General features: G+C 56.5%; 1 protein-coding gene across 2 annotated transcripts in view; it reads left to right on the top strand.

Moving 5' to 3' along the window:
- Positions 1-24,030, top strand: part of KDM4B (lysine demethylase 4B) — a 126,525-nt gene that overhangs the window by 91,150 nt on the left and 11,345 nt on the right. The window contains exons 10-15 of one of the 2 annotated variants that reach the window (XM_037042630.1): positions 4,133-4,329; positions 12,335-12,436; positions 12,787-12,986; positions 20,481-20,923; positions 21,176-21,296; positions 22,536-22,714. In XM_037042630.1, the coding sequence (XP_036898525.1) occupies positions 4,133-4,329; positions 12,335-12,436; positions 12,787-12,986; positions 20,481-20,923; positions 21,176-21,296; positions 22,536-22,714 (1,242 nt within the window). The remainder of the gene's footprint in view (positions 1-4,132; positions 4,330-12,334; positions 12,437-12,786; positions 12,987-20,480; positions 20,924-21,175; positions 21,297-22,535; positions 22,715-24,030) is intronic. The other variant, XM_037042631.1, reaches the window with a different exon arrangement.

Below are 24,030 nucleotides of genomic sequence, written 5' to 3' on the forward strand. Positions count from 1 at the left end.
TGAGTGTGTGTGTTTCTCTCAGTAATGAAACGGAGAGTGGCTGTCTGGATTTCTGACTTCCTTGGGCGAGATCCCTAGGAGGGAAGGTCAGACACACTTGCTGAAAGGAGCTGCGTGCATTTTGTTCAGGGCTTGTCGGGGCTGCGCCTCCATCTCTGTCTGGTTGGCAGCTGGTGGCTGCTGTCTTCAGCAGCCTGGCCTTGCTGGGGGCTGCATGGGGTGGCTGTGGCCAAGCCATCCTGTCCCTCCCTCCTTTTCTGGGGGAGGGAGGCATGCAGAGGATGGAGCTGTGCCTTCTCTCTGATGTCACTTGAAGCAGCACTCGCTCCTCCTGTGTGCGAGGAGTGTCACTGAACGTATCCCACTGACTAATTAAACTGGTGCAGGCAGCTAGCTCCTGGAACGGTGGCGCTGTCAAAGACTCGTTGAGGCGTGCTTCGCGGGCTGTCAGCCTCTCTTGATGTTAGGCACCTTCTGAGAGCTAGTTTCTGCTCACAAGTGTTGGGGCATTGAGAGGGGTGCCCACCCAGTCCCAGCCGGAGTTGTGCCTCTTCACTCTGCTGGCATCAGTGATGAACAGGGAGGGGCCACAGGTGCCAGGCCCAGGATCTTGGGTTGGGGGTAAACGTGTGGGGGGCTGAGCCCTCAGTGGGCAGGCCCGTCCTGTGCATGGGAGGCCCACCCCAAGGCAAGCAGGCAGGCAGGCAGGCCTGGGGAGGGGACCCTCTGATAATGCAGCTTGTTTCAGTGCAGACCATCTTTGGAAATAGACCATCAGTGGGACCCAGGCCACTGCATTCCCCACCCCACCCCCCACATTCCTGCCTCTTGCCTTTATTCCTTCATCTGTCCCCAGATGCTCCACTCAGCACTAATGAAACCACCAGCCACTAGGCCCTGGCTGATTTGAGCAGGACTGGCTGCTCGGAGTTCTCATTACTTAGTGGCTCCCTGAGCAGGAGCCCCTGCCTCTCGTAGGTCAGGTGGCTGAGTGCTTTGTTCGTTCATGATGGTACAGAGGACCCTGGGGTGTGCAAGGGGACCCCTCAGACCTCCACCCCCGTTGGTGCTTGATTTCTCCATCAGAAACTAACGACATGGCCAAACTCCCTGGAGGTACAGTCTGTCTCTGTCATGGTGCTAATGGGGGACTACCAAGTCCAGGAGCTGGAATGAGAGCAGCAGAAGCTGTCAGTTTTAGTCAGTCCCAGCAGATCCTTATGAAGTGGCCTGTCCCAAAGGTTTGGGGGCCTGACAGGGGCTGAAGGGGGGGGCAATCGAGGGAAAATGATAGTGCAGTTTTCTCTCAGACTCAATTGCCTCCCTGGGCGCTGCTCTGAGGCTGCTGTGAGGACCCCACCTGCCACCAGCCTCTGACCTCCCACCCACTCCCAGCCCCTTTCCGGGACAGGGTGGAGGCTCTGGGCGTGCTCCTGGGCCCGAAGTGAGACAGCTGTGTGTTGTGTTTCCCTGTGCACGTGGCCCCCAGACAGAGGATGGCCAGGTGTGGGGAGCTGTTGCAGGGTCTGCCATGTTCAGCCCCTGAGAGTTCCTATTAAGGAGTTGCCTTGCAGCCCTGGCTGGTGTAGCTCAGTGGATTGAGCGCGGACCTGCGAACAATCACGGTTCGATTCCCAGTCAGGGTACATGCCTGGGTTGCAGGCCAGTTCCCAGGAGGGGGCGCACAAGGGGCAACCATACATTGATTAAAAAAAAGAAGAAGAAGTTGCCTTGCTCTGACTGGTGTGGATCTGTTGGTTGGGTGTCATTCCACAAGGTGAAAGTTTACTGGTTCGATTCCTGGTCACAGCACATGCCTGGGTTGCAGATCCAGTCCCTGGTTGGGGAGCATATGAAAGGCCACTGATCGATGATTCTCTCTCACATTGATGCTTCTTTCCCTCTCTTTCTCTCTCCTCCTCCTCTCTCTAAAGATAAATTCTTAAAAATAAATAAATAAATAAATAACATTAAAAAAAAGAAGTTGCCTTAGCAATTTCCCTACTCAAACCGTTGGGCTGAAACAGAGTGAGGGGTCTGCAGTGGCCTGCACCCCTGAGTTCAGCTGCCCAGCCCACAGAGGTGACCGTCACTAAGTCCTAAATCCAGGAAGCTGTCACTTCCCTCCCTTGAGACCCAAAGGACCCTGACTTCTTCCTGCCATTTTCTCACCAGGTGCCTGTGGTCCCCAAATCTCTGCTGCCAACCCTTGAAAAACCCCACCCTACCCAGAACCTGCAGAGGGCCTTGAGGGTGCCTGTCCCAGTGGCTTCATGGCCATCGGGGCTCCAGGCCGTCGGGGCAGTTGGCTCCCTAGCTTGGTTCACCTGTCCCCCTCAGTGGGTGCACACAGGCACTTTTTCCAGTTAGAGAAAAACGGTTGCAGAGCTGCTGATACAAACTCCTTAAGCTGCTATTGGTGGTGACTCAGAGGAGCTCATGGCCCGGCCAGGGTTCCGAAACACAGGCACCGTCTGTGGTCTTGCCACTCTGCAGCCGAATTACACTGCCAGCCTTTCTGTGTTGTGCAGCATTTCATTAAATCAGTTGAGCTAGCTAGGAGTCTCTTGGCCATAAATATTCCCTCCCTCTCGGGGTGGTTGTGTTATTGCTGTTTCCAAGTCTTAAGCCCCGAGATTCTTCCTGGGGGTGGGGAGGGTGAGGGGCGCTAGGTCTGCAGGAAGTTTTCCAAGATGTTTTTTACTGCCTTTCCTGTACCCCCAACCCCAGCAGACTTGGATTTGGGGTCATAAATACTTCACTGTCTCTGGAGAAAATTGAGGGAAGTTTGAAGGGCTTGTTAGGGCAAGGAACATAATTGTCTCACTTAGTTAAGTGTTTTTTCCTTTCCGTTTCCTTCATTTCCATTGAGAAAGTGGCAGTGAGAAGGTTATAAAAGGAGGGAAAGGTGTACATTTAAATGGAAACGAGTTGTAGATGCAGCTGGAAGTGGGTTTCTCTTGAGCCTATTTATTTGACAAAGAGGCAGATAGTGTGGCCATGAGAGTTCTCAGCTTTGGGGGGGCTGCAGTGCAGGTGTCCCCAAAGGGCAGCTATGCTGAGGCCTCCTGTCACAGTTCTAGGACAGGCTCATCCCCAGGTATATGTGTCCTGAGAAGGAGGAAGGACTGTGACTACTTTAGAGGGAGGCAAGTGCAGCACCCCAGGGTTAAAGGCCACCCCTGAGGTTCCCTCATCCTCTGTACCTCCTTCTCAAGCTTCTATACAGCCAGTGGAGTCCCCTTTTCCAGAAACCTGCCACCCATTCCAGGGGCTAGCTACTCTATCCTCTGGAACTAGACCAGAAGCCAGCAAACCACAGTCTATGCCAAATTTGGCCGCCACCTCTCTTGTAAATAAAGTTTTATTGGTGCACAGCCATGCCCATTAGTTCATGTAGTGTCTGTGATGATTCCCAGCTACAGTGCACAGTTGAGAGGTTGTGGCAGGAACTGTGCAGCCCACACAGCTGAAATCATTATCACTCAGCCCTTTATGGATATTGTTAGCCCTGTCCTAGACCAGAAGTCCCCTCTGTGTCTCCCTCCCTCTCACAGTAGGATGCTTTTCTGGTCTGATCTTGACCGTGTTCACTGGTAAACAGGAAATCAGGGCCACTGGGTTCCTCTTACTGATTGAAGGCAGATTCTGGAATTCTTGGTTGGCTTCTCTGGCCCACAACTCCCCCAGGTATCAAGTGTCCCCTGGTTACCTGTGGCGTGGTGCCTACTGCACATGCCCAGTCCTGGGGGCCACCATAACATTGTCACATGGAGGGAGGAGCTCTGAGAACATGCAGTTTGTTGGAGGGGGTGGCATTCAGAGCAGAAAGGGCGACTGTTTGAGTATGTCCTCACCACATGTGTTTGACCCTTGTTTGAAGCTTCTGGACACAGGAGCCCTCCTGCTCAGGGCAGTGTGAACTCCAGGCTTCCTGATACTCGTTCCTTGGCACCATGTGCCAGGCCAGTGGACCAGAGACTCCCATTTATGGAGTACCACTCAGAAAAGGACATTCAGCAGCCTCACCTTCCAGCTGGGGCTGGAAGATGACATTTCTTGCCTCATGGTAGAAGCTTTAGTGTGGGAGGCCTTGCCGTCAGGCTCAGAGGGTCTCTCCTGCCTTCTGTAGTGCACATGCCGTAAGGACATGGTCAAGATCTCCATGGATGTCTTCGTGCGCATCCTGCAGCCGGAGCGTTATGAGCTGTGGAAGCAAGGCAAGGACCTCACAGTGCTCGACCACACCAGGCCCACGGCCCTGAGCAGCCCTGAACTCAACACCTGGAGCACCTCCCGGGCCTCACTCAAGGCCAAGCTCCTCCGAAGGTGAGTTGCCAAGGAGCTGCCCTGTGCCTGGCCCCACTGGTGACCACAAGTGAACCCCACCCCTGCCACTCCCTGCTGGCAGATGGCTGTAGGATGTCCCCTCTCTCTCCCCCTTTCCTTTCTCCTCTTCCTCCTCTTCCATATCTTGCTGCTTCTGAGTCAGAGTGTGTTTCTCAGGCCCTGACTTCTCTTGTGTGTGCAGTTGGTGGGCCTTGCAGCAGGCGGGGTGTCTATGTTGTTAGACTCAGTTTCCCTCTTGCTCCTTGTCCACCAGCTCCTAGGAGGCTGGCCCTTTGGCCCTCGAGCCATCTGGTCCCCTCTCTGGGATGCACACACTGTCCCTCTTCCTCTCCTACTGTGAGCCTAGGTCAAAGAGCCTTATGTCTTTGTGTCGGGATTGCCGGGCCCCTCCTTGGCTCTGAGTGATGGCAGGTACTGTGCTTGAGCCATGGGGCACAGAGGGGCCAGTGCTTGGTCTGTGTGGGCCTCTGGCTCCTGCCATTTTGCCTTTTGGTTGCTCATTTTGGAGTTTCTGATAATGTGCTGCTCGGATTCACAGTCATGGAGGTCCTGAGAAATTTGACCCCTAGGGTTATCCTTTGCCAACCCCATTCCATCTCAGGGAGCCCCCTCCTTCCTTGCCCCTGCCTTGTAAGACAGTGTGGTGGCAGCTGTCCAACCTTGTGCCTGGTGTCCAGTGGGGGAGAAGGGGGGAAGTGGTCGCACCCTCTTGGCATCAGCACCCTGGCCATGCGGACATGGGTGGCAGGTCTGGGAGGAGGAGGAAACTGACCTCCTGCCAGGAGTGAGACAGCAGTGAGCGCTGTGCTCCTGACGGCACCTTGCAGCCCTGGAAGCGCTGGTCCCCATTTTGCTGTCTTCTCTGGGAAACATCCAGGCTTTCAGGGCTCAGAGCTGCTTAGACAGAGTCCCAGTGGACTCATTTTTGGTGCCCAAGGAAGGTTCAGCAAGTCCTCACTGGGCCCCAGTGTGCACTGCGGCAGGCAGAGGCAGTGCAGAGCAGCCTGGCCAGTGTTCCCATGCAGGGCCACTATGGACGTTTCCTCTTACAAGCACTCAGCTCCACGAAAGCCACGGAAGGCTGGACATTCCCTAAATGGTGAATGTGGGATGCCCCAATAAAACTTTGTGGGCACGGAAATTGACATTTTATATCATTTTCACGTGTCACAAAGTATTATTCTTTTTATTTTTGAACTATTTAAAAACAGAACTTTCTTAGCTGGTGGGCCACATCAAAACAGACAGTGGTGGAGCCGGGCCTCAGGCAGGCTTCTTTTGTCCCCTCTGATGATGGACAGCTGGTCCCAGGGCCTGGCCATTGAGCGGGTGGAGGCTCGGCCAGTTTCTTCCTTCGGCTGTGCCTGGTTGGTTGCACTCCCACACTACACAGAAATGCTCTTGGAACTCTTTCTGGGATAAATCATTCTGGCTAAGTGGTCATGCCTGGTCCAGAACCCTCTTCCCTGACTGGGCTGTTCTAGTTTTCAACATGGTCGTCTGTGAATCCAGAATCTTGGGCAGTCTTGGCTTCACACACACTTTCCTCATCCTTTGGCCTCTCTCACCGAGAATTTGCCATCAGCCCAAATTACTTTCACGTCTGTTCCCAATAGCCCACCGGAGGTGAGTCTCTCTTTTCTGATTTCTTTTGTTGTCTGTCCTTTTGATTCCTGCTATCCTGTGTGTTCTCATGAACAGCAACTTCTCATTGCTTTTCCTGATCCCTCCAAGAAGAGCAAGCTTGCTGCACAGAGCTGGATGCAGCATTTGCATATTGGCTAATTGACTGTGGCTCGATCTAATTGGTCAACAGAGCAGATTGCCAATAAACAGGCACATAGTCCAGAAATGGATAGGATTAGCGGGCCAGGGGCCCCTTGAACAGATCCTTCTGTGTGCAGAGGAAGTTTCCTCGCAGGCCCCCTTCCTGCCTGCTGTCCCTGGCTGCTCCCCCAGCCCAGGAGCCCTCAGTGGGCTCCTGGCCTGCTTGTCATGCTCTGTTCCTTTCTGGAGCGCTCCTCTGTCGCCTCAGCCTCTTCTGCCTCCCACCTGGGGAGCTGTAATATTACAACAGTGGGACTGAAGAACAAATTAAGTCATGTTCCCAAGGATATAATTTTCTTTCAGGCCTCCAGTATGTAAAATAAGACAGATCCCCTTTCCTTTCTAAGTCATGGGGCAGCTCTCTCCGAAAGGGCTGGTTGGAGGACTGACCGGGTCCCTGCACCTAAGAGTCAGTGACTCGGAATTGCCTGTGCCTCTCCCTCCTTGTCCATGCCCGCAGTACATGGCCTTCCTGCCCCTGCCCAGCTGCACCTGCTAACACTGACGGGGATGCCCCCTGAGCCTCAGAGAGTTTGAAGGAAGGGTGGCTTGGGCTAGATAGGGGTGAGGGCGAATGTGGATTCTAGACCAGGGTTACATGTCACTCCCCACCAGCTACTGTCCCCTGCCCCTCTGCACTGTGGACACTCGGACTGGTCATTCTCTGTGGGGGCCCGTCTGGGCACTGTGGGGTGCTAAGCAGCATCCATGCCCCCTCCTAGTCAATGCCAGGAGGTCCCCCATCCTAATGACCACAGATGTCCCTGGCACCAGCCAGTGTCCCTGGATGGGGAACCCTGCCCCAGATGGAGGGTGTGGCATTGTGGTGGGCTCTATGCCCAAAGGCTGCCCCCACCCCACCCCTTTGCCTGTCCCCCTTCCGTCTCACCTTGTCCTTTGGTCCTACAGCTTATCCCTGGTCCTACTGAGACCATCTCAGCCAGGTCCCACCGCACTCCCACACTGAGGGTCCAGCCTTTCTCACAGTTCCCCACACTGTGCCCCACGTGTCATCTGGAGCAGAGGCCAGGCACTGGACCCTCTGGGAAGAACAGTCTTCTCGGTTCTTGTCGCCCTTCTGTGGATCTATCTTCCATGCTTAAATCTTGTCAGATAACTGACCCTCCTCCGTGACAAATAGGGCCCAGAGCTGCTCCTTGTTGTGTGGCCTCTTCAGCCCTCACCATCAGGCAGGATCCCTGCCTTCCTGGCAGAGGCCACCACAGAATCTGGGGCCTCGCCCAGGCTTGTCTCTGCCAGGCTCTCCCCCACCCCCTTCCTTTCTGCGGTCTTTCTCTATGTGCAGACTGTTTTTCCTCTCACCTCCTGTTACTTCCAATGAGAATATCAAGAACCCAGTCCACTGAGCACATGTGGCAACCCGTGTGTGTTCAGCCCGCTGCACGCACGCTTGCAGACCCTGTGAGCAGCTACCACCATGCTAGTGCGGAGAGGAGGACAGAGAGGAGACACACTCTCTCACCCACTGGTCCCCGTCCCACCCCAGCCCCTGCTGGCTCCACTGGCTGTGACCCACGGGGGAGGCCATCAGCTGACTGTGGCCAAGAGCCCCCTGTCCTTGCACGCCCACCTGCACCACTTCTCGCCACCATCCTCAGATCACCATGGAAACAAGGAGACAGGAGCAGCTCCAGTGCCCCCTCTGATGCCTCCTGACCTGGCGCTGAACACCATTGCGCCTCCTAGCTTACTCCCAACAGGGCCACCCTGGCCCTGCTATGCTCCTGAGACCTTCCCCATGGAAACAGCTTCTGATCACTCAGGGACGAGCCCTGTGACCCCTGGGGCTTGCCAGGCCCTGAAGGAGCTTGTTGCCCCAGAGACTTACTGAATGTTTCTCAAATTGTTTTTCCCCAGAATACCCTCTGCAATTTTTTCCAAGGCAGAAGCCTCTAAATGCCACATGTCTGCTTATTGGTAGGGACAAGGAGTACTGGGAGGAAAGGGAGCGCATGTCCTGGGGCTGGGTAAACAGAAGGACCATGGGGTGCACAGCTCACAGTCCCTGCACCCTGACCCAGGGGCTTCACGGGCACAGCAGCCTTGGATGCCCCAGATTCTCCCTGTGGAGTCCAAAGTCCTGGGTAATAGCGGTCCTGTGAGAGTTGACAGCCTGCCATAGGGTATGGAGGGACTTTGTGCTCTGGGCCCTTTGGTGACCAGGCCCAGAGGCAGTCTGAACCCACTGCATGGGGCAGGGGCCCACTCTGCCACTCCTGCCTTCAGGGCCCATGGACAGCTGCTTCTCTCCTGGAAATATTAGTGCAGGTGTTTGGACTCAGTTCCAGTTTTTGGTTTGTGTAAACATAACTGAGTGATGCCTAATTAAGCCTGACAAGTGCATTTATCTCCCTCCTCCCCTGAAATGCCACTAAAATGACTATAAATGAGTGACAAAGAATGGGAGAGGGGACCATGACAGCTGAGCGGCAGCAGGAGACATGGAAAAGAAGGAAAGGACGGGCAAGTGATACCTGACTTGGCAGGACAGAGAAAATTCAGCCCAGGGGTTGGCAGACGAGGCGTGGCTAGTTTTTGCTGAGGGACTTTGGGAAGGCACAGGGTTCTGAGATTTGGGCACCTCCCAGGACAGGAAGGCTGAAGGCAGCTGTGTAAGGAGTTGCTGGGCTCAGGGTACCCCCACCCCCCTGCATCTCTCAGCAGAGAACAGTGGCCCTGCTGCCTCCTGAGGTCAAACCTGGCCAATTCTGGGCGGGAGGGAGGGGCCTTCCTGAGGGTGAGGTTGTGGAAGCCTGGCTGCCAGCCCCATGTGTCCCCAGGCCCAAGTCCAGCAACTGTTAGGGTCCTCTCTGGGTCACAGAGTGGCTCAGCAGAGCAAAGCTATAGATTCTGATATTGGGGGTCCCCCGTGAAGTGACAGGGCTCTTGTCCTCTCCATCCCCTTCAGCAGGCCCTGTTCACATACACGCAGCCACCAACGACTTTCTGAGTCCCCTGCACAGCTCAGCCAGGGGCTCCTAAACCTCCGAGGGCTCTCTCAGCAAGTGTCTCAAACAGAAGGGAAGCACTCCCCAGGGAGAGGTGCGGCCGTGAGCAGAAGACTCACACACTCTCCCCAGAAGGGGGTGGCTGTGCATTAGTGATAGACACACCTGTTGCTATAAAAGGAAACATTTAGGAAAGAGATGGCTCTTAGACATTTAAAAGGAGAGCAAAGGAAACATAAGAGATGGGTTGGGAGACATCTTGGAAACCTCCTGGAGGGCAGGACAGCAAGGTCAACCTGGAACACAGGCCAGGGGCTCAACTGAGAAACTCAGGCCTCGACTAGGAGTTTCAGGAAAAGCAAAAAGAACATTTCCTGGGAACCCCATTGTCAGATTAAAGTTTGGCATAGGGGAGGAAAATTATGTACACCTTAGCACGTGACCACTCTTGGATTAAACAGAAGGTCTCTAGAACTTCTGGAATGAATAAACAGATATGTCAGCATAAATAAGAAGGGATCCCAATGACATTGGGCTTAGTGGTCATAATGCTACAAAAATTAGAAGAGAAATAATCTTTAGCCTGAAAATATGTACATAAGTCAAATTATCAACTGAATGTGCAAGAGGAATGAGGATATTTTTCCTCATTGTGCTCCCTGGGAGCACAATCCCAGGTTTCCCCTCCTTCCTGAAGAAGCTCCTGGAGGGTGTGCTCTAGCTAATAAACAAGGGCATCAGCCAGGAAAGACACAGGGTCAGGGAAAACCAAAGCAACCAAGGAGACTGCAAAGCACTCTCAAGATAAGGATGCCACCAAGGAGTGTGGGATACCTTGTGTAGAAGACCACATCAGAGTTTGGAGATAACCAGGAAAGCTGAGTGCCTGAGAGAGGGTCAGTTACTAACTCCAGGAAGAGCGAAGAATGCAATGCAAGCAATGTGGATTAACAATATTTACAGCGTCAGAAAAATGTAAACATGAAATTTCACCACAGCTGAAGATGGTGGCAAATTTGGGCAGAAAAGCTGGCGGGTGTGGGAGCAGGAGGTGTGGCCATATCCTAAGTGTCTGCAGCTTGGTAACTCTCAAAGGAAGCCAAACCAAAAAAACAAAAACAAAAGGAAGCAGTGTTGCGGAGACATATGGAAGTAACCAAGAGAAGAAACAGAAGAGACAAAGGTGTGGTGTGTGGGGAGCAGCCAGGGGATGCAATTCTGGCCAGAAAAAGGTTAGGATGTGCCTGGTGGATGCCTCTCCCTCCTACCTGTGGCACATTGGCCACAGATTCTTCCCACATTGACCTCCCTCAATGTGTATTCACACAATGGGTCTGTCTTTGCATGTGGGCCTTCAACTTGCTTTCACCCTGTGGGAGAGCATGGCCCTCTGCCTAAGTCTGTCCACCTAGTTCTACCCATTTGGGGGTCTCTGCATTGGGGAGGCCGAGTGGTACTGGGGGTGTGGCTCTGGGGTTGGGGCTCCCTAGAGCTCTGAGGTCAGTGAAGTATAGGGAGACAGGAAGGTCTGGGCTCCCTGGGGCAGATAGGGCCCCAGTAGAGACACCCAGGTCAGCCCTGGGAGGGGGTAGACAGGCCAGAAGTGGCTTCCAAGGCTGGTTCTGGAGTCAGGTGAGGGGAGGGGAGGGTAAGAGAGCACAGCAGCGGACTGGGCAGCCACAGGAGGCCGACGCCAGGTGAGTCGGCAGTAGGAGGACATCCCTCTACTGGGCGCTGCCTGGGGCCAGTGTGAAGGTTTGCTCTGGGCGCCTAGCCCTGCAGCCATACGGGCCACAGTGTTCCCAGACTTGGAGAGAAACCTCTCCTCAGGTGACAGCTGGTGACAAAAGCCAGCTGCATCTGACAGGTCCTGGGGCTTTCTGTCAGTCTCTGTGGGAGCCATCTTCCAAACTTACCCCATGTGGATTCACTGGTGGCTCTGCTGTGGTGGAGAGCATCTCTGGTTCCCATGTCCCCTCCCACCCCACCCCCACACCGCCTCCTTTGCAGTGACCCTTGCACGCCATGCTGTGTGTGATGCCATGCCGCTGCCCATGTTGCTCGATCCTTCCACTGCCCCTGCCGCCGAATGCTCCCTGCTTTTCGCCTTTGGTCATGGGGTGGTTCATGCCGCAAACATCAAGTGGGGCTTGTCGTGTGCCCACTGGGCTCAGAAGAGATGGAGCAGCAGGACCAGGGCCCTCAGGTTAGGCAGCCAAGCCACGAGCACAGCCAGCAGAGGTTAGTGTTAGGGGACAGTGAGCAAGGGGTGCCCCAGAAGCCAGCATGGAGAGCAGGGGCAGGCTGGGGAGGCAGCAAGGAACTTCTCAGGCCCTGCTGCTGCAGGCCCCTCAGAGCCTCCCTGGGCCCCCACCCTGCCCTGCTCAGACAGCCCTGCTGCTTCTTGGTGAATGTTGGTCCTTGGAGGCGTGACTGCCACAGGGTTTTCAAGTCCCAGTCTGACCCCCCTGGGCCACGTGGAGAACTCATAGATGGAGGGAAGCCACAGACAGCACCTCTCTGGGAAACACCAACATTCTCAGGCTGCTGACTGGGAACTCAGGCTGCTGACTGGGAAAGACAAAAGAGTGGTTAGTGGGGGCTGGCTATGAGGCCTGGAGCCCGCAGCCATGTGGGAGCCACCCCCGCCCACTCCCTGGGGGGCCTGAGTACCCTGCCTGAGGTCCTAGGGCACCACACATCTGCTGCCAGTCTAAAAGCTGCTCTGTCTCCTCCCTGGAAGGCGCCGGGACTCCGCTTCCCAGAGCCTCTGCAGGAGTGCCTTGGCCATTGACCTGCAGGCCCACCCCTTCGTTGCTTTCTTTCCTCCCTTTTTAACCCCAGTTCTCCCTTGTTTTCACTAAAAAGCCATTAGCTAAGCCTCAGCTTGACTTCTCAATGGGGGCCGAGGTTTGTCCCTGCTGTCCCAAGGACTGTCACACCCTGAGCCTAGGCTAGACGTGGAGATGTGACACCCCCTGGCCTGAGCTCTGCTCTGGAGGCCAGTGACAGGGTGACGAGGGGCATGGGAGCAGGCAGTTCCCTGGCGTGGAGCTCCTGAGTATGGAGAGGCACATGGAGCAGGGGTAGCCTGAGGAAGCAGGTGCCCCAGCGGAGGGCCTTAGATGAGGCGTCTTGGGGAGTTTACACCAGTCCTAGAGAAAAACTCCCTAACATTTACATTCTAGACAAATTAGTCTGAAAGAAAGCAGACACTGGAAAAAGACTGAGGAGGAGAGGAAACCAAATCTAGAGAGGAAGAAAGAGCAGAGCAAAAAGCCGGGGCTGTCGTAAGTGCACCTTTTGTTTCATTTGTCGTCTGGGCATTTTCCACCAGCTGCCGTTCCATTGTGTTCACACTCCGCCCCCCACCCCTCCACCTGGGGGCTCCTGGAGCCCGGGGTTTGTCCAGCCATCCCGTCTCCCGCTGTCATCAGCACCCGCTTGACATGACCCCCACCATCCCTGTTGCCCACCCTGTCCAGGCCTCTCTCCACCTCCCCTGCCCCATGGAGCCACCTCCTTGGGGCCCTCTGCCCCCCAATTCTGGTTGTGGGGTTCCATTTGGATGAGCACAGACCTGGGGCTTCTCCCCTCTGCTGTTTCTTTCGCCTCCTGTCTGATAACTCTCCGTCTCCAGGTCTCACCGGAAACGTAGTCAGCCCAAGAAGCCCAAGCCAGAAGACCCCAAGTTGCCAGGGGAGGGGGTGGCCGGGACGGCCCTCCCGGAGGAGACCTGTGGTAGTGTGAAGGAGGAGGGCACGCAGGAGGCCGACCCGGAGGATGAGGAGGAGGATCCCCAGCTGCTGCAGGGCCGAGAGACAGAGGGCGCCGCTGAAGGTTAGTTCTAGTTTGGTGGGCAGGCCTGGCCTGGTGCCCACGCCCACTCCTTCCTGACTCCCGACCCCCAGCTGACGTAAAGAGCCAGCATTCACCATGGCCACAGAGTCTCTGCTCCTTAAGAATCCAATTCATGACCTTTCTTGACTGGGTGAGGCATTTCATAGAAATGTCCATTCTAGAGGTGCCAGGACAAGTCCCTCTTCTCCCAGAAACTGAAGAGAGGCAGTCTCAGTTCGTTTGGCTGTTACCACAGGACGCCTCAGGCCGGGCGGCCTGGAGACAACAGACGTTTGTTTCTCATGGTTCTGGAGACTGGGGATGAGGTCGGGGTGCCAGCGTGGCCGCGCTCTGTGAGGGCCCCCTTCCAGGTCGCAGACAGCTGCCTCCTTGCTCTGGCCACACTGGGAGGAGCCAGTTAGCTCTGTGGCTTCTGTTATCAGGATGTTGATCCAATTAACGAGGGCCCCACCCTGATCACCTCCCACAGGCCCCGCCTCCTAAGGCCATCACACTGGGGGGTGGGTTTCAGCACATGCATCTGTGAGGACACAGATATTCAGCCACCACAGAGGTATGACCTGCCTCATTGTGAGGGAGGATGGCCTGCTGTTTGTGGCCAGATGCTGGAGAGCCTGAACCGAGGTTGTGGTGGGGTATCTCAGGAACACACCCTTCACAAAGCGCAGGGCGCTTTCAGCTGTGGGATGTTAATATGTGAGCACTTTAAAGGTTCTCACTCCCGTGTTTTACAGTGTTTCCTTTGCGATGGCTGGTTTCAGTTTTCTAATTTGTAGCTTCAGCTGCTCCCACGTTTGCACACAGCTGCTGTCCCCCAGGATAACGTCGGGGCCTTCTCTTCTCTGGCCCTTTCCAAGCACTGGGCAACGGTGGGGGCAGGGGTGACAGGTCGCCTGGCAGTGGTACCTCCGACCCAGTCACAGACCAGAGCTCAACAGGGGGTTCTGCTGAGACCCTCCATTTCCCTCTTCGTGGCCATGACTTGGAACACACGAGCCAGCATGGCTCTGCCTGTCTCAGCGTTGTGCACCCATCGGGGTGCAACATCGAGGGGACTGCCCGTGGGTCACGGTCTGAGGCAGGCATATGCACCCCGATGTACCCACAGGCTGATACTGAGGTTCCCAGTTAGGGAGTGACTGTCCCCTGACTGGCAGGGTAAGTATCCTTGAGGAGGCCCCTCAGGCACTCACAAGGGGGGAGACCAGAGACTGTCTGGGTGAATTTTGTGCTAGCACATTCCCAGATGGTCTAACGCACAGCTGCCTAGTGGGGTGCCACGCCACTGTCTGCTCGGCGTGCCCAGGAGGCAAGATGGAGAAGGCGCCTGGTTGGAGAAGAGGCACGCACCAACAATAGCGGGGCATAGGTGTGGTCCCCTGCATAGGAAGGGGCCCGGGGGCTGAGCTGTCAAGTCACTCGGAGATCCAGTGGAGGTGCCTTGGGAGCCCCCTGCACAGAAGCCAGGGCTCACCCCTGTAGGCCTGCCGTCGGCAGGTAGCATCACCGTCAGGGTGCTGCTTATGGTAAAAGCACCCGGAGAGTGAGCGCCTTGGAACAAAGCTGAAAAAAGTTAAGGACCTTTATGGAGAAAATCAGAGATGTTTTTGAAAAACAGGAAGAATTGCTAAATAAGTGGAGCCACGTGTATTGGGAGAACGCCCCCGCATGAAGGTGCAGTTCCCCCATATTAGCTGGGGGCTCTCCTGCTCCTTTCTGGGTCCAGCAGGGTGTGGGGGAGTTGGTCTAAGTGTGGATGGACAAAGAGAGCCAGAAATGTGGGCTGGGGGTGGGCGGTGAGTCTGGAGCCTGGCCATCAGTTCACAGGACAAGAGTGAGGACACCCTCCATGGCAGGTGGGAGAAGTGAGGGCCACCGTTCTGTGCTCAGGGGGCATATACATCCAATGTCCCATTTACGTACAGTCAGAAAACTCCTTGAGCCAGGCGGCAGATTGTGGAGGGTGTGTTTGTGTCTCCTTGGGCTACCTCATAAAGCACCCTGGAGGGAAGGTACAGGGACTCTGAGGCCAGCTCTCCTCTCGCTGGTCTGGAGCCATCAAGGTGCCGGCAGAGCTGGTTCCTTCTGAGGCCTCCGTCCTCTGCTTGCAGGTGCCCTCTTTGCATTCATTCGAGTGGCGTTTTCCCTGCGCCAGCTTCTCTGCCCAAATGTCCCCCTTTGATCAGGACACAAGTCCCATTGGATTAGGGCTGCCCTGATGACCGAACCTGAACTTGTGACATCTGCAGACTCTAAATAAGGCCACATTCTGAGGCATTAGGGGTAGGACTTTGGAATAGCAATTTGGGGTGCGGGGACACAATTCAGCCCATAACTGAGAGTAAACACTCTAAAATCAAGAGAGAGGAAGCAACAGGTTACTCCCCGAGGCTCCTAGAGTTTGGAGGCCGAGCTGAGCGGGGCACATGCGCTGCTGTCCTTCAGACCCTGCTCTGGCGTTGTGTGCTCCAGGAAGTAAAAAATGTGACCAGATGTGCGTGTTCTGTAAGGTAGTTGGGCGGTTGAGCTTGGTTGTCATGGTTAACAATGAGCTCTCCAAGGTGGGGCCCTGGACCAAGGGCCTCACGGGGGCGCTCGCTGCCTGAGCAGGATGTTCCTTGTCCCTTGAGAGTAAACCGTGTAGATAAACCGCAAGCCACGTAGCAGGGACACATGCTCTCCTCACCAGTTGTCTGGCATCTGTACTCACTCCTGTTCCCTGACAACAGCCTTGTCCCAGGACCCCTGGAGGTTTTCCCCCAGGGGCTTCAGGGTCTGCATTCCAGTGATGGTCTCGATGTCGTGTATGGTGTCATGTGGTGGGGCCTCAGCGCCATCCTCCAGGGCTGTGGCTTCCAGGAGCTCCCAGAGGCACCTGGACCCCAGGAAGGATGGGGTTGTTGCCGGGATGGCGTCCCTGCTCAGGCTGGCAGTGCTCCCCAACTCCAGGCACCCCATCCCTATCTCCTGACAGCCCTGTTCCCAAGAAGGAGGAATTGGGTTGTGGGCTCTTCCTCTAGAAAGGACGCCATCCCTTTGGGGCACTGGACGTAGCTGCCACCGCTAGAGAGCTCTTGCTGTGGTCAGGAGCATCCTGGGGGCCACCTCTCAAGCCCTTGGTGGGAAGACAGGTCTCAACACACTGAGTGAGTGTTTGCAGTCAGGGTGACAGAAGCACACGTCGGGGAATGAGTGGGAGACTTTAAAGTGGTTTCCAGACTTCCTTAACACCAGCTTAATGTCCCTAAAAGCGTTAAGTGCTGAGGACCATGTCAGGTGTGAGCAGTAGTTTGTGTTTACTGTCACTCACATGCTGAATGCTAACAGTGTCGCAGTCCTGGGGGTGGGGCGGACCAGAGGAGGCCTGGGGGGATGGGAGGGGCCCTGGGCTGGTGGATGGTGCTCTAGGCCTCAGGAGGTTGCTTCCCTGCTGGCTGCTGCTGTCCCCACTCTTCACCCCTGTCCACACCTGCTGCCCTGGGATAGCCCCACAGTCTCCCTCCCCCGCTCACCTGCTGTGCCCTGACGTGGGGCCGGGGGCAAGTGGGAAAGTGGCCGTGTCAGTTCTGGTTTGCTGGGACAGCAGGGGCTCCTACCCACCTGGCCATGGCCATCTCACAGGGCTCTCGCCCTACCTGTGGCTCGTCACGGCCACTGTCCTTTCTCACAGCTTGAGCGATGGGGGCAGCAGGGCAGTGCCAGGATGCAGGAGGCTGGTCCCACCATGGTGCCTCACTGCTCCCAGGCAGAGCGTGCGGCCAGAGGAGCCCCATCCCAGTACGTCCCAGGGCCTCGAGGAGACAAGAGTACCCAGGAGTATGAGCAGTAGCTGCCGTGGGCAGTTGCTGGTCATGGAGCACCAGGCTTCAGAAGTGGCCTGGCAGCTTGCGATTGGCTTTAGGACCGGACAGGAAAGGCCGCTGTGTGCTGCAGGGAGGCGACGGGCTAGGCTTCTATGAGGGGACTGCGGGTTTCACTCAGAGACACATCCTGCCATACAGGACACCCCCCGGCACAGTTCAAACGGGCCTCACGTCCTGCCAGGGCACGCCCTGCCCCGGGCTGTGCACACGAGGGTCGTAGAGTTGGCAGGAGTGACCTATACCATGGGGACCAAGACCAGCTCGCCCAGGCTGCCCAGAGGGTGGAGGGGTGGGGGTGTCATGTCCCTGAATCAGATAGCAGTCGTGAGGCCACCGCCCCTTCCTGTGGATATTGTGCAGCTGAGGTTGAGCCTGAAGTTCCAGAAAACCAGGTGCTCTCACGGCACCCCTAGGTGAGCTTTGGTACTGTGGAGGAACGGGGGGGGGCGGTCCTCAGAGAACCAGGCAGGCCAGTAAAGTCCAGTGGTGGGGGCATTCTCGGCTGTGACATCCTCGCCACTCCTAAAAGTAGTCCTCAAAGGGCCTAGGCTGGCTGGCTGTGGGAGAGGCCCCTGAATTCTGCCCGCCTTTGTCTCAAACCTGAGTGGGTGGGAGGCCGCACATGCTTGGGAGAGACTGGCTAAGACCCTAAGCCCCCTTTTTTTTAAAAAAAAAAATCCTCATCCAAGGATCTATTTATTGATTTTAGAGATAGAGGTGGGGGAGGAGAGAGAGAAACACTGATGTGAGAGAGAAACATTGATCACTTGCCTCCTGTACAAGCCCTGACCTGGGATCAAACATGCAACCTAGATATGTGCCCCGACCAGGGATTGAACTCACAACATTTGGGTGTACAGGATGATGCTCCAACCAACTGAGCCACCTGAGCCAGGGCTTTCTCCTTTTCTTCTTTCCTTGATCCTAAGCCTTTTTTCCATGTGACATCCCTGCTCCATTTGGAGGCTGCTTCGAGCTCTGGCAGATAGGGGGCTGGCTGAGGTCTGACAGTGTGGTCCCCGGCTGGGAGCTGCCAGGGTTGTGGGGGAGGTCCCATGGTGAGGACAGAGCCCCGAGGCTTCACGTGTCCTTCCTGGACTTGGGCTTGTCCCCTGCAGGACCCTCCAGGTGTTTTTCCCCCTTGGCTTCCCCAAGCCCAAGAGATGTGAAGAAAAGGCTGGTACTTGTCCCTCTTTGACGTCAGTCTCCAGCGCAGAAAGTAAATTGGACCCACCATCCTCAGGAAGATAGGCACAGTGCGATTTCAACAGTTGCGCTGTGAGGGAGGGAGGGAGAAGGGAGGGAGGGAGGAATACTGAATTTCCTTAGAGAACACAGTGTTTATCCGAAAGTGCCTTTTACATAAATAGGGCAGTGCCTCTGGGACCAGCCTGTGGGCTGCTCCTACAAATTAGCCCCTGCACTACCCTGGGCACTGACCTCCCAGGCCCTTGGTCACCTCCCAGTCACTTCCTGGGGCTGTGCAGCTGTGAGCAGGCATCACTGAGTTATGCTTCACAGCTCTCCCTCACCATGCAGCTGGTTGGGGAGGGGCCTTTTGTTGTGGAGAGCCGTCCAGATTTCACTTCTGGAAGGGAGGCAGCATCTATTGTTTCCTTTCCTTGGCCGTAGAACTGGACCAGGCTCATGAGGGGCAGGTGGGAGGGGGACATGGGGAGTGGTTAAAGCTCACCTAGGTGGGGCATCAGTGAGGGAAGAACCCTTGGTGCCTCCAGAAGGCTCAGGATCTGAGGGCTGGGCCAGGAAGGGGGAGTTCCCATCGCCTTCTGGCTGATGGAGCCTCTCTTGAAAATCCCAGGTCCTTGCCAAGGACCCCCTGGGCTATCCCAGCAGCCAGTGCAGGGCTGCAGCTGCAGATAGGGGAGGGCAGGGAGGGGAGGGGACTAGGGCACCTCCACTCGGGTCCCTGAGGCCTGCCTCAGAGCCTCGGGAGCACCCTCGTTGCAGGTGATGGGGGTGATTTGGCTCCTCCTGCAGTCAGATTCCTTGCTCAATCCCTTCTTGAGGTCAGTGCAGATCAGGGGTTAAGTGACTAGCCTTCACCCTAGGTAAGGTCATCAGCACTTGTTCCATCAGTCATCTTTGGCTGAGGAACAGCGGTGACATATGGTTGGGTTTTTATAGCAAGAGGTGAAAATGCGGATGCCATGCTGCAAACCAGAACTCATTACATTTCCCGTTGTCACCAGTCTCACACGGAGAGGAACGGGTCCTTGACCTCCACTTGTACTAACTTTCCCAACATGAGACTGTTAGACACAGGTTCCCCTAACCCACCTGAGGCCTATAGCACCACCACTCGTCGAGGGTTGTCCAGGAACCCAGTGCGGTCTCAGGCAGCGGGAATAGTGGGTCCCCTGGTTTCCAGCCAGTGCCCCTCCTTATGTGATATCCTGAGTCCCTGGGAACCTGGGACACACGGATGAGCTTTGTGCCCCTTCTCCAGATGGGGCAGGCAAGGGCCAGTGCTGGGGGTTTCCTGCTGTGCTCCCGGCTCTGGGCCCTGGTAGGCCATTTCCAGTCCTTTTGTCTTTGAGAGCAGAGTCCCTTATGCCGTCCGTGTGTTCCTCACCCTGAGCACAGCAGGCTTCATGAACGTCATCACCAGCAGAGTCCCCTGGGGTGCCACGACAGTGACCACGCACATTTATTTGCCAAGAGTTTTGGAGGTCAGAAGCCTCATGGAGGTTTTGTGGGGCTAAACCCACATGTAGTGGGGCAGGTTCCTGTCTGAGACTCTGGGGGAGAATTGTTTCCGGCCTTTTCTAGCTTCTCCAGGCACCGCATCCTGGGCTTGTGTCTCCTTCCTCCATTGTCAGCCTCTCTCAGAGCTTTCTCCCGTGGTCACGGCTCCCATTGGCCGCAGCTGGGAAAGGTCCTCCGTCTTTAAGGAACTCCGCTAGTGTGCTGGGTCCACCGAGACGGTCTCCATGAACTCAGTGCCATTTGCACAGTCACGCTGCCATGTCAGGTTCCACATTCACCCGTCCCAGAGCTGGGACGTGGATGTCTCTGGGGCCACGGTTCCGCCGACCACACACCATCCTGGCCCCCAGTTACATAGCACTGCAGATGCACCTCGACTGCTTCCAGACCTACCCTGTCATCGTTCTAGAAACCCCCCAGCACCGGCCCTTGGGGTGGGAGGGCGTCTCCAGCCCTGCAGGCTCATCTGGCTCTGGTGTCCCACGCACGGGCCACTCGTTTGTGGTTTACCGTCTGAGTCTTTGCTTTGAAAAACTCTACAAGTTGTGTGTTTTCACTGTATAAATACACAAAACTCAGATATCTGAAAGCAATCCTGCCTCTTCTCCCCTCCCCTTGGGAAAGACACACCTCTTTCTTCCACCTCACGCTGATTTCAGAAGGTTCTTTGTGCACCTGCAGAACCCAGAGGGCGGGGTTTCCCCCAAGGCTTGGGTACAGCTGCCAGTGTGACCTGGCAGTCGTTTGAACTTACCTAAAGCCTCTGTTCTTTTGGGGAAGGCCAGAGGGGGCTCCAGACAGCTCCCACCTGGGCTGGCTGGCTCACAAGAGGGTACATGGCCTCTGGCTTCAACTATGATGGGTCTTTCCTCTCTCCTCACAGAGGACAGGAAGGGCAAGCTGCGGCCAGCCAAGGCCAGGAGCGACCGGAAGAAGAAGAGCCCCGTACACCCTCACCACCCACTCTTGCCCCAGCTGCCACCACCACTGCCCACCCAATTCCCCACTGAGGAGGTGCTGCCACCCCCACTGGAGCCCCCAGTGCTGAGCCCTGGCCCTGAAGCCACTGAGGAGAACCCCCTGCCACCTCCCCTCAATGTCGTGCCACCTGAGGCACCTGGCGAGGACCTGGAGCTGAAGCCACGCCCCATCATCCCCATGCTGTATGTGGTGCCGTGGGCCAGCCCAGCCACATGTGACAAAGGTCGAGTGTCCTGCCAGCAGGCCTCTGAGCACTTTGCCCAGAAGGGCCCCACCTGGAAGGAGCAGATGGCCCCCATGGAGCTGACGGGGCCTGAGGAGGAGAGCGGAGCCGGCGAAGTGCAGGTGGGATGCCCTCGAGGGTCCCTGGGGCCAAGGGTTCCACCTGTCCCTGTGCACTGGCCACAGAGCCTGGGAAACGGCCCCTGTGGCTCCTCAGAGGCAGCAGCACAGGTATGGTGTAGAAATCACCGTGACTCCTGCTGCCTCCCCCTGGGGTCTCTCACCCCCTACTGGGGAAACTGGGGCGCTGCCAAGCCAAACTCTGCTCTAGTCCCCAAGCTGTGACTCAAAGACGCCTCCTGTTCTGTGTTTCAGGTGTCATCAACGTTTTCTAAGTTAAAGATGGAGATCAAGAAGAGCCGGCGCCACCCTCTGGGCAAGCCACCAACCCGGTCCCCTTTGTCAGTGGTCAAGCAGGAGGCGTCCAGTGATGAGGGTGAGGGAGGATTCTTACCTAATGGGGCCCCAGGCTACAAATAGCTCCTGCTCTCTCACCTGGCACCTACCCCTCTGCCAACTGCCCCACTGGTCCCCCCTACTGTCACCTCCTTAAGCCAGGCCTTTAGCTTCTGTCACCAGACTTCCTGATCCTCAGACCTAGTCCCGTACACACAACCTGCAGGACCTCCCTGCAGAGACAGAGGCAGCCCCTGTTTTTTCCTCATGTGACCTCCCCCAGCAGGCAGATGTTATTAGAGACACCCAAGGCTCCAACCCATGGCTGGCCACGAGTGGGTGACACGGCTGGGGAGCTGCCAGTCTCAGCAGAAGTGATTCTTCCTGCCACTGAGCTCAGCCTCAGACCTTGGAGGGGTTGGAACAATGAATGGGCTGTGGGAGCTGGAGCCGGAAGGGTGGGGGCTAGGAGACGAGCAGCGTGTGTTTAACACTCGGCCGAAAGTTGGAGCTGCTATCTCAGGGGCAGAAACCCTGGGAAGCCAGTTTTTCATCTTCCACTTTAGCCTTCTGCTTGAGATGCACGTGGAATTTGAAAATCATCCAGATGGCCTTTTTCTATTCTGAGTCTAACTTGAGGACTAGTGTGGGGAGGGTTCTAGAAGCTCCATGGATCATAGGGTCCAGCTCCCAGGAATAGAAGGGATCTCGAGGAAGATGAAGGCGCCCGGGGTACCTCCAGGAGGCTCCGGCCTTACAGTCAGGAGAGCAGCGCATCAGCTGTGCTGGCCCAGCTGCTGTGAAGGCTGGGGCCCTGGGACTGAGCACCGGGTTCTGGGACAGGCTCCCAGGGGAGCACTGAATGAGAGAGCTTAGCAAACAGCAGTGGGACCTTGAGGGTAGGGCTGGTAATGGAGGCCCCAGGGGATGATGGGTATGGGCAGATGAGACACCTGTTAGGGGCCTCCATCTTACCTTAACAGGACTTCCTGTTGACACACCCCCTCCCTGACTCCCAGCCACACTTCTCTCTTGGACCCTTTGAGCTCAGGAGGCTGTACCTGACCTGCCAGGGTCTGACCCGGCCTGTTTCCCACCCCCAGACAGGACCAGCTCCCCACCCCGAGCCTGGGTGGCCTCTTTGCAGAGACTCAGGGGCCATTAAGTGGAGACCTGTCACCACGAATGCTTGTGGCAGTAAAACGCCCGTCCTTCGAGGCAGGGGATGGACCCTCGAGCATGGTTTAACCTCTGCCTTCCTTCTCCCCACTTACTCTAGAAGCCTTCCCTTTCTCCGGGGAGGAGGACATGAGTGACCCTGAGGCCTTGAGGTCCCTGCTGTCCCTGCAGTGGAAGAACAGGGCAGCCAGCTTCCAGGCCGAGAGGAAGTTCAACGCGGTGGCCGCCCTGACTGAGCCCTACTGCGCCATCTGCACCCTCTTCTACCCATACAGCCAGGTGAGCAGGTGGCCTCACGGGGCCACACCGGGCCCAGGAGCATCTGTCTGCTCTCCTACGTGCCAGCGTTGGCTTGAGCTGAAAGGAACTCTGGGGCAGGCTATAGGGAAGAGAACCCACTTGCTGTAGAAGCCACAGTGGGGTCAGTGAGAGCCCAGAGAACTGGAACGGGACAGGTGGGGTGGGACAGTCACAGCACAGCAGGCAGAAGCCCTTGGCAGTGCAGTGTGTGCTGGAGCCCCACCGGTATGGGCCACATAGAGAAAGAGGCCAATGTCTGAGTTTTATGTGTAGGTACTTGTCAGTGGGCATAAAAACAGGGCCTTGGATGGAGGGGTTGGGGTACGGTGTGCATATGTCACAGCCACTGTTCTCGAAATTTCAACGTGGCCTGGTGCTGCGTGGGAGCTGGCGGGCAGAGGCGTGGTGACCAGCTGAACCAGAGGCGGGCAGGGGCCAGGGCAAAGACCCCCACATGGCACGGCTGGGACACCAGTGGTACGAAGACCTGATCCATCTCCACTGGGCCAGGCACCGCGTCCTGCACACTTTCCAGACTACCCGCCTCTGTCCCGTGTTTCCCAAGTTGGGGAACTTGGCCTTTCCCTGCACTTTATTCTGTGCCGTCAGCCTGCCCAGTTTCCCTCCTAACCTCTTATTTCATCCCCTGTCCCCTCCCCAGCCCTGACCATAGCCCATCGTCGGCTTTTTTCCGCCTCAGGCCCCATTCTTACGGGTAGTGTCTCCCCATGGCCAGACCAGGGGTTTGGGAGGCTGCTGCCCATACACTCCCTGGCTGGAGACTCCACCAGGCTCACCATGGCCTTTGGCCTGGCCATGTGCCCCCATGGCCTTCCTCCACTGTGACACCTGCCCCTTCTCTCCCCAGCCCACACGGCAAGCAGTATGCCCTGTGATGCCCCCCAGGGTCTTCCACCCACCCAACCCCGTGCCTTGCTCGGCAGATTTTTGTTCATTCTTTGAGTTCCCTTATCTGCTACTTCTTCTGGGAAGCCTTCCCAGACCTGCTGTCTGCAGGCTGGCTCTGGGATGTCCCACCCTGGGCTCCCTTGGCCTCCCCTGGCCTTCCTCTGCTTTTGCTCCTGCCTCTGTTTTTACCTCTGGATAATGAATCCCAGGAGGATACAGCCAGGTGTTGCCTGCCTTTTTGCTTCCCCACCCCCAGCCTAGCGCCCAGTATTTTCTGCATACTAGCTCAGCTGCCCCGAGATCTGTGCCCTGTGCCGGCGGCAGCACCCATCTCCAGAGCTCCCTGGACCCACTGCCCCTTAGCAGATGCAGCATCCGGGGGAGGG

Source organism: Sturnira hondurensis, unplaced genomic scaffold, assembly GCF_014824575.4.
Source record: "Sturnira hondurensis isolate 20B ecotype Veracruz unplaced genomic scaffold, ASM1482457v3 Scaffold0003693, whole genome shotgun sequence".
In the NCBI taxonomy this organism is placed as follows: Eukaryota; Metazoa; Chordata; class Mammalia; order Chiroptera; family Phyllostomidae; genus Sturnira; species Sturnira hondurensis.